Source organism: Anser brachyrhynchus (assembly GCF_964034855.1).
Source record: "Anser brachyrhynchus genome assembly, chromosome: 1".
In the NCBI taxonomy this organism is placed as follows: Eukaryota; Metazoa; Chordata; class Aves; order Anseriformes; family Anatidae; genus Anser; species Anser brachyrhynchus.
In genome coordinates this window covers 47,559,525-47,575,921 of record NC_137694.1, presented here as the reverse complement: position 1 = coordinate 47,575,921, position 16,397 = coordinate 47,559,525, and the positions used below count along the sequence as shown (strand labels likewise).

The 16,397-nt window shown below is 39.7% G+C and overlaps 1 protein-coding gene across 2 annotated transcripts; it reads right to left on the bottom strand.

The window, feature by feature from the left end:
- Window positions 1-15,037, bottom strand: LTA4H (leukotriene A4 hydrolase). Of its 2 annotated transcripts, none has more exons than XM_080603835.1 (19): window positions 14,820-15,037; window positions 13,782-13,912; window positions 11,619-11,739; window positions 11,060-11,128; window positions 10,304-10,408; window positions 8,985-9,037; window positions 8,285-8,357; window positions 7,838-7,978; window positions 7,583-7,606; window positions 6,493-6,563; window positions 6,263-6,374; window positions 5,049-5,193; window positions 4,861-4,964; window positions 4,456-4,526; window positions 3,828-3,882; window positions 2,855-2,950; window positions 2,231-2,313; window positions 856-960; window positions 1-532 (listed from the first exon to the last, which is right to left on the bottom strand). In XM_080603835.1, exons 1-19 carry the CDS (start codon window positions 14,973-14,975, stop codon window positions 412-414), a joined length of 1,836 nt encoding a protein of 611 aa, XP_080459961.1. In that variant the 5' UTR covers window positions 14,976-15,037; the 3' UTR covers window positions 1-411. The 2 variants fall into 2 exon arrangements, with proteins under 2 accessions (XP_080459961.1, XP_080459962.1); XM_080603836.1 differs by lacking the exon at window positions 14,820-15,037 and adding an exon at window positions 14,450-14,801.
- Window positions 15,038-16,397: the final 1,360 nt, after the last annotated feature.

Below are 16,397 nucleotides of genomic sequence, written 5' to 3'. Positions count from 1 at the left end.
TAGACTGAGCAATAAAAAGATTTATTTTTCAGTTGTCAGATAGTTGAAGTTCCAATTGCATATTACTATGAAAAAAGAAAGCTATGCACAAAGAGTTATGCCATCCACCAGTTAATTTTCCATGCTTTTAAATTCCATGATTCACTACATCTTATACAGCTTCTCTGCATGTTCCATGAATTGCTTGTAAGAAAACCTTCCTCCCAGTTCCAGAGATTTAGTGATTTTGCAGTAATAACTTGGGAGGTACAAAACAGAAAGTACCAAATTTGATCCAGAAAGTTCATTTTAAGCTAAATTAGTACCAAAGCAGCACATCATTTTATGGCATAATAAAGCACACATATGAATGGTTTGCAGAATCAGTCTTTTTTCAGCAACTAGAAAATTTCAAAGCAATCAATAAATTTGTCACTGATCCTGTTTCAAGTCTTTGCCCACAAGCATTGATGTGACTGGGTGCATACAGGCTCTGTGCTCTAGGAATGTCTTGACAGTCAGATCTCGAGACTTGTCAAAATTGTAAAGATCCCTGTAAAAAAAAAAAACAACAAAAAAAAGCACAGTGTTATAAAAAATCTGTGAAAAAACAGTATAATGCAGATTTTCTCAAAGTTTCACTTTTCTCTTGACAGCCACACATTAAGGGACATACTGAGAAACTAGTATTTCCTCTATTAAAAAAGTCAGCAAGTGGAAAGTGACTCTGAAGATAAGCTTGTAGGCGGTATATAGAGAATTCTGTTTTATCACTATAAAATATAACATAAATACATTCACAATGTCAAGACATATATTCCATTGTACTAAAAATGCCAACCCTGTGAGCTCCTACAATTTGGAGATTACTTTTACCTGAACAATGGCCGAGTGAACTTCATCCTCCCTTGATCTGTTGCCATTTTTAGAGCCAGAGGAATAGCTTCTTCCCACTTGGACTGGATACAGAGGCGTAGCCATCTGAAAAAAAAAAGGAAAAAAGATATTTTTCATTTGCAGTTGTCTTATGATTCTACTTCCATAAGTGCCCTAGAAAGTGCTGTGTACTCATGGACTAGAATTTCAGCATACATAAAATACTAACTTAAGTGCAATATAAAATATTTAGTGTCTGAACGGCATGTTACAAAGTGGACTTTTCCATAAAACACAAAAAAAAGTTTCAAAGTTTCTCCAAAATTGTCTTTTTTCTGTGGCTATGTATTTTTTATGTTAGAGCAGCATCCAGTTGCATCACTCAGAGCTGAATTATAAAGTACTTTCCACATTGACCAAGTTACCAAAAAACTTAAAGAAAAACACAGACAAAACCTCACCAAGTTTTGTTTTAAAAACATAAGAAAATAATCTTTCAAGAAACAAGAACTATATTTACAAGAACTATACTGTATGCTTAAAAGCATTTAGTTTTATTAATGATAAGGAATGAAGAACTCTAATTTAGCAATAAGGCAGAATAACTATCACCACCACAAATGTACTCAAGTATGTAAAAATAGCAAAGTATGTAGTTCTTCTAAATATTTGTGAAGATTACTTTTGTTCCCGAACAAAAAAAACCTTTTTAATTTAAAAAAAAAAAAAAAAATATTTTTTAAACACGTGACCTGTTTTAACAATGCATATACAAAGCAGAAGAAGTTAGGACGGCATAAGAATCAAGCCATTTAGCAAAAGGCTTTTCCTACTTGTTTAGAGACTTCTCTTGATATCTACTTATTTTGAAGACACAAAAGCTTTGTAATAGCAGGCATTAAGATGTGACAAAAAAAGTTTTCCGAGTTGCGTTGGAAAAGAAATACAAAACAAGCAAACAAAAACACACACACCAGCACATCAACAGAACTCATTAGGCCAACCCGGAAGATCTAGTCCTGACTGACAAATGGAAAGATTTTTCAAGTATCTTTGAGTCAAAGAGAGGCTCAGTAGTGTATTATCCGATACCGCCCCCAAAATAAATTATCAGGTCATCAGGTTCCTTTGCAAGCATGACAGATGTGAATAAAGCACAGCTAATCCACTGCTCCCTTCCTGTTGTTCTACTAGACTATATTTACCCAACTCATAAGTAACAATACCACTCTGGTAAGCAGGTTTACACATGCACATAAATAGTAAGGACTGCATCAGAGATATAAAACAGTATAGCTCAGACCATTTCTGAGGCAGCACAATTTGCTCTATGGAAGCGTTTAAAGTGAGAAAAAATGTCCATACTAGAACAAACCTGAATCGTATTTCAGAGTTAGTTATAGCATTGAAGTCATATACTTGCTGCATTCGTTTGACATGTGACACGGGAAGAGGAGCCTGAAAAAGGATATTGCATAGTCAGAAATAAGCCAGAGGAGCGCTTCAATCCACATACTCCAAAAATAAACAGGTTCATTTAAGAAGATTGATGCTACAAAGGATTTACAAGCTTATCATGATAAATATTTGAACTGGTTCCTTTCACCTCTTCAGAACATTAGGGAAAGGGCAAGGAATAAGTGTAATGGTTAGCAAATTCCCACATCCAGTACTACCAAAACATACAAATCTTGAACTAATTTAATTCTGTTTCATTTACAGCATTTATAGCTCATTTGCAGGTCGCAAACACCACATACAGACAAATTCAAGCACCTTCTAGTTTTGTTTTTATCTTTCAATCCAAGTAGTTCATATGTTGTTCATCAGCTGAAGAACCAAACATAAGTAGGGCTGATGGTTTTAGAGACTACGTATGGTTAGAGCAGGTTATTTTAGCAAGACTTAAAAGAAGAGACAATTTAATTCCAAAGAACTTTTGGTCTTCTGTGCCTGCTTTTGTGATACAAGAATCGGGTTACCCCAGGCATGCTTTTACCTCCAGCAGCAACTGTCCCAGGAACTCGATCAATTGATGAGATGACATTCCCTTCAGGTCTGCCGAGCTGAACGAGCCCAAATCACTCTCTTTTGCCTAGAAGAGAATGGTTTAAGTAAGTTTCTAATTGGTATTCTAAAGCACAAACAGGTGTTAACTTTGTTTCAACATCTCCATTTACTTTTGCTCCGTTTCCCATAAAAACACATCAATTTGTATTTGCACAGTAGACACTACAAGATTCTAATGGTGGAGAGGGGAGGAGGTAAGCCATTGTCTGATGTTTGGAATTTCTTCACTTTCACTTCTACTTGTTTCCTCTCCACTGATCTTTCTGTCTCCCCTATCTTTCTATTAAAGCCACATGAAAATCAAATACTTTTTCTATAAAATTTTACACCGAGAAAACAAAGTTAAAGATAATATACAAGTAGAGTGAAAAGCCACAGAGCCAACAAAAGGAAGGTACATTGAATCCTTTGTTGGTTGTATGAGTTTAATGGTTAAAATTATGAGATAATTGTATGGTTATTAGGTATTTATTAAAATTTATGCATTTTAAGTTTTGACGAGAAATACATCCTAGCCCTAGTGTAACACAGAGGTATTACTGCTATATAATCAGTAACATAGAGATATCTCTCTTGATGTTTCTGATCAAGCCATAATAGTAGGGTTTCAAAAAGAACATTCTCAGTTTGGTTGTTACATCCACGTAACACAAAGCTGGCTGTGTGCCTCAGAGAAAAAAAAAAGTACTGCATTTCACGTACAGAAGTCATAGCAAATCCACAGACTCCGTGATGAAAGGCTAGTATACAGAATGCAAAATCCCTGGCAGCAATACTATCACCATAATAAATGCATTCTCTCTCAGCAAATGACATATTCCAGAAGAGAATGGCTCACTTTGTGTATAGAAAATTAGCTTTTCAAGATACAGAGACGTTAGCAGAATTCTTGAACCACTCACTTTGATCCATCTTTGGCTCAAGGCGACGCAGGCATTTGCTAGTGTCATATCATAGCTGTCAGAGATTAAAAACAAAGGATCACACTTTGGAAACACAAAAAGCTCCTGTAATGTTTTTACAAGAATGCTTAGAAATTATTTTCAAATGGCTCCACTTCTGTTCATTGTAGGCTTCAACTCAATATTGAAACATAATTTACTAAAGTTCAGCTACCGTGAAATGTATTTTTGTTTTAGTTACAAGCATCTTGTGCATAGGTGACACTATGCGTTGATCTCATACACCTCTAAACTGGCTGGTATTTCCAAGTATATTGAACATATATTACACCATCTAAGTGAAAAGAGAGTATTATTCTAGCAAACTATCAGGGAATAAAAAAAAAAGATAACTTGCCTGGCAAATTTCAAAATAAAATGAATTTTCACCAGAATAAAAAAAATGAAATATTAACAGCAGCACTTTCTTCTATATAAACGTTTATCTATTTTTACATAGTGCAAGGATGTTTTCTAATAAAAGGCTTATGGGAAGACTTCTACCCTGTTTACAAACTGCTTCATGCCTGTTTGAAAAATCACGTGCAATCTGGACAAGGAAAACATACTATAAAAAAATAAAGCTTACGTAGGCTTCACTGGTGGCATTCCTGGAGCGTGCATCCAAGAGTTCCAGTCAACTTTATCAAGAATATCTACCTACAAGCAACACAAATTCTGACTGGATTTTAAGCGTTATTTTTAGACAAAAGCATACCCTATAAAGACTAGTTTCAATTTGACTCCCCCCCCCAGCATCCCTCCAATTAACTTGGAGAATCTTATACACGGTACTTCAAAACAAAACATAACAGAAATAAAATACATCTAGGAAAAAAAGCATTGTAATGCAAACCCATCTTTGTAAGATTCCAGACTGCATCGCATTAAGATCGAGATAGAGGAGAAAGAAGAAGAACTGGTCCTTAACTCAGGAATTACCTTCTTGAAGTCATAGTTTTATATAATTGAAAGGCTTTAAATACAATCAAACCTTATCCTTGAAGTATGAGTACAAGAACTTCTTCCACTCATCAGTTCCTACGCTCTTATAAGCAAACTGCTGAATGTAAGCCTTCAAGAAGCCCATGAAGACATCTAACAGTTAAAAAGAACAAACAATTGTTTCAATATTTGAAATGAAAATGGCAAAAATATATATGAAGTCTGACCAACGCTTACCTGGTCCTCCAAGAAGTTGTTCAAGGTGAAAAAGCAAAGCAAAGCCTTTCTCATAAGGAACAGATGAATAGGCAGCATCAAGATCTATTTCATTCAGATCAGGGACGAGGTTAGTTATTGGATTTGTATCTCCAAGAGTTTTTATCTGTGACAAAGATAAAAGAAAATACATGAATCTAGAAAGACTAACATTTTTGCAAGTCACCACTGACCCTATTTCTACAGGTATCATCAGTCCAAGATAAAGAGAGCCTCATCTGAAATCATTCCATCTTTCTTTTTCTCAAGTTCTGAATCTGTACATAACACAGTTTACTGAACCTTCTTTTCCCCTCATTTTGTTGCATCAGTGACCAACCCCACATCAAACAGAAAGATGTTAGGATCAATCACACCATGTCCCTGTCATCCCAAAGCAGTTAATTCCTGTCACATTTGTTGTAGTCAGGAGCACGTGGTGAAATATTTATCCCTTTGTTAACAAACTACTCAAATTACTCACTCTAAATACGTGGTATTAAAAAAAAAACAAACAGTAAGGAAACAATAAAATAGGCAAACTGCATCCCCAAACAGAGTGAGAAGGAGCTATGTTATCACAGACAAGAAATCTGAAAATTGAAGTTTAACTACAGTATCTAACCATGAAACTAAACAACCCTCCTAGACAGCAACAGATTTGGAATACTCTCAGTTATAACTCAGCATGCACGAAAAAATAAATCCATTATTTGCATTTGGCACTGGCAATTCTGATGATTTTGCTTGCAGATAAGCTTGTGGGACTAAGGGACATAGTTAAGCGACGGGACTTGGCAGGTTGGGTTGATGGTTGGATTGGATGACCTTGAAGGTCTTTTCCAACTTGAATGATTCCATGATTCTACAATTTTGACAAGCTTTCAGCTGCCAATTAGTATGCTAACAGATAATAATACTACAGATTAGCCACATCAGTAACAACCTAGAGAGCCTGGAAAGATGCCCACCCTTCCAGAACAGCTTGAAACATTTCAAAATGCTTAATCTATTCTCTAAGTGTATTAAGCACTGGGAAGACAACATATAACTTGTAATCAAAGGTGTGCACCTCTAGTAAGAAGGTGTTAGAAAAGCTGACTACATAAGCCTTATTTGTGGGAAATGTGAAATCAACTTTATTTTATTTAGGTATATACAACTTTGTTTTAGGTCAAAATTTTTAAGACACTTACTGTATTTTGCAGTTCCCTCCAACCACCAAGGGCTTGGAAGTGCCTGAACTGCTCACCAAACAACCGACCACCAATCCTGCGTTCCAGGTATACAGTATGTCCCTCATTCAGCCTGGAAATACATTGATAACGTCAGCATTGGTAGGATAGCAGAATTCATTTCATTGGTCTCTTTACATATCATTTTTAATACATGGTTTGCATTACATTGCATCAAATATCATACCTACCAAAAATGCTCCCACGTTTTGTTTGTTACCAAGTTTCCTGTCCAACTATGAGAAATTTCATGAGCAATAACCTAAAACGCAGAAAAACAATGACAGTCTTACTGTTCAGACTCCTCTTGAAAACGAATGAATGATCAAATCCCTATAGAAAGGAAAAATCCTAGCAGGATTACTGCACTGTGTTCACAAAGCCAACTGATATTGTACATATTGGGTCTGTAAACTTATACATATAAAATATTATTTAAAGGACTAACAATGTCTTTGAACGGACCTTCTCCAGAAAGAATTTTGAATTTGTAGCTTGCAAGTCACAGAGCCACATTGATCAACAAAAATAATTCCTCTGATAGTACCATGCAGGCACTCGTTTATGAAGTTGTATTACAGAACACTGGATACATGGCAAGCCATGAACTATTACTACTTTCCCACATAAGCAAACAATGCTGGGCTGGGATGTTCTAAAACAGCAAACAGGAAGCAGGATAATGATGCAAAATGTACCCATGTCTAATATTTCAGTTTTCTTGGCAGAAAACTCATGTAAGGAATCATATTCACTTTTTAAGCAGTATATCAGTCTGGTAAGAGAGACTAAAAGAGATGAAACAGCATCCAGAGTACTCAACTTCCCAGACAAAACAAGAAGTTATTCACATCATTCTCACGATTTCCACTTTAAAAGAAAAACCGTACCCAATGTGAGTTCTAGTACGTAGATAGATATATAGAGGAAGAAATTCTCTACAAACAATTCAGGTGAAATCAATTTAGTTGTGATTTTAAGCATACAGGACAAGAAGACTGTAACTGAGCAGCAGACTTCAGTCAGTCTCCTATGTATACAGACAGCCACGTTATTTTCATCTGTTAATTTTATAAGTGAATGTATAAAAATGGGTACATCTCCAGTTTCTCTAGAGTTTACTTAGAACTAAAACTCACTTTGTAAGACTTCTTGAATCACTGCATTAACTTTTAATTCCCCCAATGAACAAGAGACTAAGTTTTCAGCCATCCATTACAAAGCTAAGATGCAAATTCAGCCTATGCCGTGCTTGAAGACATGAACTTATTGAGCACTTACATTTGATAGAGATCGATCACCTGCCTAAAAAAAAAAAAAAAAGACGAGGTAAGACAACGTAGTTGTCAGTTCAAGTAAAACTCAATATACACCACTTACTACAGTTCCATGCATGATCCCTGAACTCCAAAGGGGGCAGAAAAATTTAGAGTTCTCTCTGGGGGGGAAGATTAGCAGTCTGTAAATTAACATCCATCACTTGATGGATGAGCGAGCTCTAAGGAAAAGCTGAATTTTTGTCAGTATTACACTTACCAATAGTGTTGGAGTCACAAAAGTAAGACAAGGATTCTCCATGCCACCATAAGGAAACGAAGGTGGTAAGACTAACAAGTCATACTGTCCCCATACATAGGGTCCTGCTAAATCTTCTGCTGTTTGCAGCATAGCTTCAGTCTGAAACAAGAATTCACGTTAGTCTGACTACAAACGCTAAACAAGTTATAAGCTACTGACCCCACACTTCATTCTCTTTGACCTCGGGAAGTCCCACATGTAAAATGAGCACAACACTGCACATCAGTTCTTTTGTTCAGTAGGAGTTTTGTGCTGTGCTAGAAGAGCAGCATTTTTTGTGGTGGGAAGCAGAGGAAGGAGGACTATGGATGAACAAATCCGGACAAAACCCGAAGCTACAGCCAGTTCCTTTTCCACTACCATGTAAAACAATTAGTTGACAAAACATTTCTGTTAATTACCTACCTCAGCAAATTCATAGGCTGATTTATCCACTAACTCCTTTTCAGCCCACACCAGTGTCCTTGGACCAATCTGCCTGTTGAAAGTGAAAATGCCAGTAAGACACCACGAATGGGAAATCATTCCATGGGAAGTTAACACGGAGAGCATATGTTTAATGTGCTCATGAGAAACCCATGATGCTGAAGAAACTCGTTAGAGTCTTCCTCTCCACTGCTAAAGTGACACTAGAAGAAGCTTTAGAAAATAAACAAGCCATAAGTATCCACTGCTCAGGACAAATAAATGGACAACACGTTTACAGATTTTAAAATGCTGTAAACCCTAACACACAAGCATTATTCTGGGCTAGCTTAACACATTCTTGTGCAGACAAGCAATGAGGCTGAAAATTTCATTTTTTGCCTTTTGTACATAATCAGGTTTATCTGTTACCACAGGAAAAAAGATACTACCCTGAGCTAAAAGTGCCCTTAGGAGATCTCAATGAACTCCAGAGTCTTCAGAGTATTTCTTTATCTTACAGCAAAAGTATATTCAGTAGAAAAATGATGCAAGAGTGAATCAAGATGCACACGGCGTGATTCAAAGATCTCACAAAACAGTAATAAATTCAGCAAGGTGCAGTACTGTAGAACAAATGAAATATTCTGAAGATTTATTTAAACAATTGTTAATATTTACTTTATACAGATACACTCACCTGCTTTCTAAAGCTCCAACCACTAAAGCAATCAAGTAGCAAGGTATGGGAACCTAAATGAGAACATGAAAAAAAACCTTATTGTAAAGTGAGCTATCAATATCATTGATTCAAAGAAAAACAAAGTTATTTAAACAAAGAAGTATGTACATTTCCGCCACATCTTTCTGTCTTACATTAGGATAAAGGCTTTTTTTTTCCCCAGATGATATTCCTTTAGATAAAAGTACTTGTTTCATTGATCTTTCAGGTAAAGGCCACAAAAGTTTAAGTACCATTTCTGCTTGAAAAGAAAAATCCTGTAGCTGTAGGATAGCACAGCACCACTGATTTGGTTACTGTTCAAAAGAAAGTTAGTTTTCTAAACTAATTCCAGTGTTACTAAATTTTAAGGAAACAGGTAACATACAACAAACACCTTACAAACTAGACCAAGAGTTGCAACGGTTTTTGGCTCTACAGAGCAGGTACTGTATCGAAGAGCTCACAGATAAGGTGACCACTTTTTTTTTTTTTTCTTTCCCCTCCCCTCTCTCAAGTTTCACACAGCAGCCAGATCAACCCAACAGCTGCTGGAGTTGAGGCTCCACTCCTCTCCCCAGCCACTCAAGTTCATCCATCCATCCTTCCATGCACTTATTCAGACCCTCCAGTGGTCCAGATCAACTTACTAAAGTCTTTCATTTTTGCTGCCTACTCAGCAAAATGAACTAAGCTCCCTAAGAGATCCCATACACACCAGAGCTGCAACCCCAAAAGCTGTGAGAACGAAAAAGCCAGGAGAGTAAATTGACACTGCCACTGTAGGAACACTGGAATCATTAAACTAGCTGCACCACTTAATGAAACTTCATCCTAACAAAAGTAATTTTTTAATTAGCTAGAGGCACTTTCCATAAAAGCCAAAGTTTTCACCTTTTTAATAGTCTCTGTTGTCAGAATGTGCCCAACTTCAAGTTTAATTTGATTCCAATGCTCTGCTTCACTGCAAAAATCTAGGTAAGCTTAAAATTTGCAGGATCTGGTTTTCAAAATTCACTCCTATGTTATTAAATCCCACCCATTAGTTCCCAAGAACCAATGCAGGCAGAGGTGTTTCCATAGTACTAGCTTTCAGCGTATTAAGCACATCCAAAAAAATCACCAGGCTTTTCTGGGAATTCCAGATGTCCAGGAAATATCACCAACACCTACTGGGTTGAACCTATTGTCAGTCACTTACTTACTGGTGATATCAAAAACACACCTGAAGTGGCTGTAAGCTGCAAGAGTTAGGAAAAAAGACATTAGGAATCCCTCTACTAGCCTGTAGCACTCACATTCTGTCTGAAACGGTATATCTTCCGACTGCTGTCCTCTGGGTCAGGCATTTCTCCGTCGCGATTGGCACTCATAAGAGCCACCAGCTCTTTAGGAACAGACACCTGAAAGAAGGTTGTGCAACCGTGAGGAACTCAGTTGGCATACGGGAGTATATAATATACTAGAAACAGCTAGAGCAAAAAGAGCAGTAAAAAAAATTTCTACCCGAAAATTTTCCCCCTCAAGTAGAATATAAAGCATAAAATATTGCCTTAGGGCAATATTTAATCAACCAAAAGGACTACCTCTGACAAATATTCAAAGTTTCACTTTCTTTAGACTACTGATCATCACAATGCACATCTCTCTTTGTGCTTCTTTAAAACAATCCGACTAGTTATGACAACACTGCAAAGATGCCCCAGCTACGTACCAGAAAGTATACTTAAGGATATGAAAGTCACTTCAAGTATTTTTTACTTTGCAACACTTTGTTGTTTGACTGACAGATTTTCCTGATTTAAGACTATATTTTTTTTCCTACTCCAGAACTTTTTTTCTTTTAGAAATAAAAATACACGTGAATGAAAAAAAGAGATGATGCCTAGAGAAGTGCTACAGGGAAGATACGCGCATTTTTGGCTCTTGCAGTAAGCTAAAAGTCAATATTCTCTGTTGTTATTTGAGGCCATATGCTAGCAGCTACAAAAAAAACCCAAATCACTCATTGTAGTGGTTGCATTTATTTAGGCACATGACTTAGATTCATTTACCTCTGCATAGTACGTTAGCTTCACAGCTGGTGTGTCTTGGCAAGGAAGGATGGCTCTGCAATGGGTAGCCTTGAAGAAAAAACATAAAATGTAGCATTCTTTCTTACACAAAGGATTACAAATGAACCAGTATTATATTGGAAACCTATACAGCTCCTGCAGTGAATTCATTATCTGCAAACCAATACTTCCTGTCATTTATAGCTTACGCTAGTTTTTATAATGAAAGATTTTCTAAAAAACAAACAAACAAACAAACAAAAAAAAACCAAAAAAAACAGTATATGCTGATTGCAAAGGACTAGATATTCTTCGGCAAGAATACTGGGAAAGGTAAAGCAGTTCTGGACCTATTAAACTACAAACGTATAATAAAATCTCAGCAATGTTCTGATTTCAGTGTTTCTGTTTAGGGCCTTTGAAACACACAATTCGAAGTTATAGGTTATTGTACTTTGCCCTACTAGCCTTCCTCTCCTGTTTAGAAACTGCAGGAATTGATATGTAAACAACAACTGTGATACGTAAACAACAACTTAGAAAAATTAGTCAACTCAACCTGGCACTGGCTGAAGAGAAATGGGTGTTTCTTTCCAGAAGTTTGCTCTGGTGTAAACCATTGGAGAGCTGAAGACTTTGGAGAGCTTTCAAAAGAAATTTCGATAATTGCTTCCTGTCCCCTGTACAATAAAGAATACAGTCAGACAGTTTTGACAGGACTTGTGATCACTCCCGGCATTCCCCTACAAAGCTTGCTGGAAAATGGGTCTGCTGCGCTGTCTCAGGAGCACTGATAATACAAACAAGTAGCACACTACTATAACTTCTCCTTTCCAGTTATAAAAATCAGCTGTTTTATTTCAATTTTAATGTCACAAGGACACTTCCATTATTGTTTTTAGTAACCAGAATTTTCTCCTCTTCTACAGTTCAAGGAGAATATGGACTTTCTCTGTAAACTATTTGAGCACTTAAGTTCATACAGTTTTCCCACAACTATCTAATGCTGTACACATAAGAAATTCAGCACAGTAAGCAAACAAAAAAGCATATATTACATGCCATAACAACACAGGATTTGCACATTGTGTAAATCAAAATAACTGTGCAGTTGATATTAGATTCTGTAAAAGTGATCCTCAAGAAGAAAAAAAATACTATAAATAATAATTACTAGGAAACCCTACGAGCAGTAAGGTTAACAAGAAAAAAAAAGTTTAAATTTAATTTAAGGCTTAAGAACTGGTATTAAGTTAAATCTAACAGCTCTGTGGTGGATTAGCACCAGCTTGCTAGCAAGAGAAAACAAAAAAAAAATAATGACAAGTTCATCTTTTTTTTTTTTTCAAGCAGAACAAAACCAGGACCAACAGCAAAAGCAGGCAGAAGTACTTGCTTCTATTATCTGAAAGCTCCATGTATACATGCATTTCTCTCGAATTAACAATCCAGTCATAAATCAGAACAAACTCCAGCAATCAAAACAGTTGGACACTAGATAAGCCGACCAGGTATACATATCTCGTTTATAACTGGTATTCCAAAGTACATATTTGACAGGAAAAGAAAAAACAATTTGTATTACCATAAGGCACATATGCTTACTGAACTGTCAGACTTCCAGTTGTAGCTCTTAACCTTTCCTATCACTGTTCTATTTCGATTTACATGGCAGACTATAACATAAGATCATAAATTCTTACAACCAAGACTCAGAACTATTTGTAGGTGGTTTTTCTTAGCAGGAATTCTGGTGATAAAAAAAAAAATCTGAAAGTCAAACAAAATAAACAATTCCTTATGTCTCTGCTGCTGCCTGTTTGTCCAAGGCATTCATTCATTCAATTTCACATCAAACCACCGGTGCTCTCCCAGAAGGGACAGATATTTTATGACAGCCTTTTTTCTTCTACTTCATATATGTTTCTAAACTGCACTAATTAAGCGAGTGAAGAAAAAATTTAGAACCAAAGATGAATTTGTAGGGATAGTAAACAGTTTTGAAAATGAAACAATAAGAAACAACTTACAATTTAATTCAAGAAGTGAACCTCCTAATACAATCAGGACTTTCAGCTTTAGCACGAGATGATAGAGTTGTAGCATACAATGCAAACTGCCAAAAAACGTATCACACTTTGGCAACAACTTTTTATTCCACGCAACTTCAAAGAGGTAGATTGTCATTCTCCATCATGCTGCCAAAACTCAAGTTCCTCTTTTTAGGGTACTTGAGTTAGGCAATACAATAAAACTTCTATTACTTGAAAACATATTCCCAGCTAATTGTAGTGGCAACCTGCACTTCTATGGTAACGCAGGATCAGTCCTTGTATAAAGGAAAGGAGAACAGGGTCTGTAACTCCACATGCTCCACACTGGAGCACTTCCAAACAAGACACAACTCCGGTAGGTGAAGAACATTAACGATAAGAAGCGCTGGAACAACTGTGAAACAGCCCACATCATTTCGCTGCTTACTTTAGCGAGCCACTCTGTACGTTTCTAATATAGAGACCTGGACACAGGTACAGACTCCCAAAGCTTTGCCTGTCTAATGAAGGCCAAATATTAATTTTATCTACATCACACATCAAATACATTCGACACCTTAATTTACAAGTCCCTTTGAAAGCTTTACACAAAGACCTTGCAAGCACGAAAGCAGCTTATATAGCACAGCTTGGAAAGCATCTGAAAGAACAGGCAAGTGTGTATATACCTTCTTAGCTCAAAAGGAAGCGTGATTTCCAATGGGGTCCCCTTGAACTTATGTTTTTCTCCAAAACCAAATTTTGCATCCTGTCCATTCACGGTCACTTTAAATACCTGGAGGTCTTTTGTATCCAAGACCTGTAACGAAGCAAGTATTACCTACTTGTTAAACAGCGTAACAATTAACACAGCGCTCCTCAAATCATAAAGACAAGTCTACCTGAAGCAAAAAAGAAAGTTTAAATACTTCTAAGTAAAACCAGAATAATTAAATAACCACCTTGAGTACCGGGGATCAGAATTTTAAGACAGCAGCACGGAACTTGACAAACTGGAGGGAGAGGAGGGTGAAAGCTGATTTCTGACTATGAACGCGGAAAAGGGGAAACAGGAGTTTACCAGGCAAACTACAAAGGTAAAGGAGCCCACGTGGCTGCCACGGAATAAGGAGGATACAAGAATGCCTGCCAAGGTTTCCCATCTGAAATTGGCTGCCGTGAGTCGAGCCCTTCGTGCAAGCGATGAACAAGGCAGCAGCGTTCACGTATGGGACGTGAATAAAGTTTTGGTCTTCGTTATTAACAGAGTGGACTTTCCTAAAATGCCCGCGCCAACCCCGAAAGGGTTTTATGGAGACAGCAGGGGGAAAAAGCAACCGAAGCAAAGCAACCCCACCATAAAAGAACACGAGGAAAGCCTCACTCCGCACACAGAGCAAGGCTTGTATTTGCGGTATCAGAGACCAGCCGACGCAGCGAGGAGCCAGAAGACGAGAAGCCCTCAGCGCAGCTCCCCAAAGCTCGACTCCCGTCCTGCCGGCAGCAGGCTCCTCGCCGTGTCAGGGGCATGGCGCCGGGCTCCCCCCTAAACCCCCGCCGCAGGCCGCGGCTTCGGGGGGCGGCAGGGGCCGGGGGAACGGCTGAGGGGAGCCTCAGGGGAGCCCGAGGGGAGCCTGAGGGCAGGCGGCGGCCCCGGCCCCGGCCCCGGCCCCGGCCCCTCAGCGCGGGGACTCCCCGCTCCCCCCCCCCCCCCCGCCCGCCGTTACCAGGCAACGCAGCGCCTCGCGCTCGGCGCGCACGGTGAAGGCGGCCGCGCCCCGCAGCGCCCGCGCGCCGAAGTCCACGCGGCAGCGCAGGTGGAGGTGGCGCGTGAGGCAGCACGCGGGGGACGCGAACGAGCTGGGGTCCGCCGCCGCCGCCATCGCCCGCGCTCTGCACGCTGACCGCCGGCCGCGCGCCGCCTCCGCCGAGGGGAGGGGGGAGCAGGGGAGGGCGGCGCGCGGGGGCCGCTGGGAAATGTAGTTCTGCGCGGAGAGGGAACCTGCGAGGGCAGCGCGCGGGGGACTGCGCCTCCCGGGGTGCAGCGCGGCGGGGGCGGGGCGCGGCGCTGCGCTCTGCGTGCGGAGAGCGATGTAGCGGCTGCGCGCCAACCTTCTCACGTACAGTTCCTCGTTAGTATAGTGGTAAGTATCCCCGCCTGTCACGCGGGAGACCGGGGTTCGATTCCCCGACGGGGAGGTACGAAGTATTTTCCTTCCCTCGCCTCCAATTTGTGAAATCGAAGCTGTTGCAAGAAAAAACGTTGAAATTGTACCGCAGTTTTTTGTTTTTTGTTTTTTTTTTTTTCTTAAAAAAAAGGAAACAAAGAAGAAACCTGCAGGACCAGGGCGGTCCAGGCGGCTGGTGGTGCAGCTGCAGGAATTTACAAGCTCAGCGGCGTAACTGAAAGAACACATGGGGAAAGCGTTTTCACATTTAAACAGCTCAAGCAGCTGAACAGGGGGTCTAGCCGAGCCTTCCCAAACCATTCACCTTTTCTTTCTCCCACCGAGCTGGAAGAACGCCCAGCCCTGAGGCAGGAATGGCGGGCACGCAGGCGGTGCTGGACAAAGGGGCGCTCACAGGCCCCTGTCAGAGGCCACGGGGCTCCTGGAGCCCCCCAGGGCCCCCAGCCACCCCGCCTGGCTGCCACCCAGAGAGGGGAGCATGAGAAAGGCTCCGGAAAGGGGGGACGTGAGGTGGAGGATCATCCGCGGAGACACCCGGGAGCTCTGCGTTAACCAGCCAGAGCTGAGGCCTGTGCCGACATGGCCAGGTAAACCCAGACGGGAGAGGAAGGCAGTCTCGGCAGGTCTCTTGCCGCCTGTGTTACAGAAGGAACAAAAACTAAAGTCCATTTTGCAATTTCTGAATTTCCTTCCATGCCCACTTCCCTTTCTCAAAGTCCACACTTAGGTCTTTGCAAACAAAAAAAAAATTATTTTGCTTAGTAGGCTGCTTATTTCAAAACCGAGGATGGACCATAAAATATGATATAAGAACCATTTAGTAGTTCATATGTGTTGGCATCAAGTCAGGAAATTTCAGCTGTCATAAAGCAATAACGGATTAGAAAAGCAATTCCCTTCCAAACAGAAATACGCTGACGAAGCTCTGCAGGCGTAAAAAAGAGTCTTGCAAGCACTTCCATACCTGCTTAGCCAGGGTTCAGGGTTTGAGACTGGGCTGCCACAGGGCACAGGCAAGCTGCACAAGAGGCAAGGTTTGGCTGTGAAAGTGCAGCTTCTACAGTCCCAGAGAGCCCTTCTCCTCTGTGCGTGGGCAAAGGTAGAAGGAACACGGAG

Excerpts from the sequence above, each read along its gene's own strand:
- LTA4H (XM_080603835.1), bottom strand. The coding sequence starts at position 14,975 with ATGGCGGCGGCGGCGGACCCCAGCTCGTTCGCGTCCCCCGCGTGCTGC. Across the intron at positions 13,913-14,819 it reads GCGAGGCGCTGCGTTGCCTG|GTCTTGGATACAAAAGACCT; the intron begins GTAACGGCGGGC and ends GCTTCGTTACAG. Across the intron at positions 11,740-13,781 it reads CTTCCTTTTGAGCTAAGAAG|GGGACAGGAAGCAATTATCG; the intron begins GTATATACACAC and ends TTTATTGTACAG.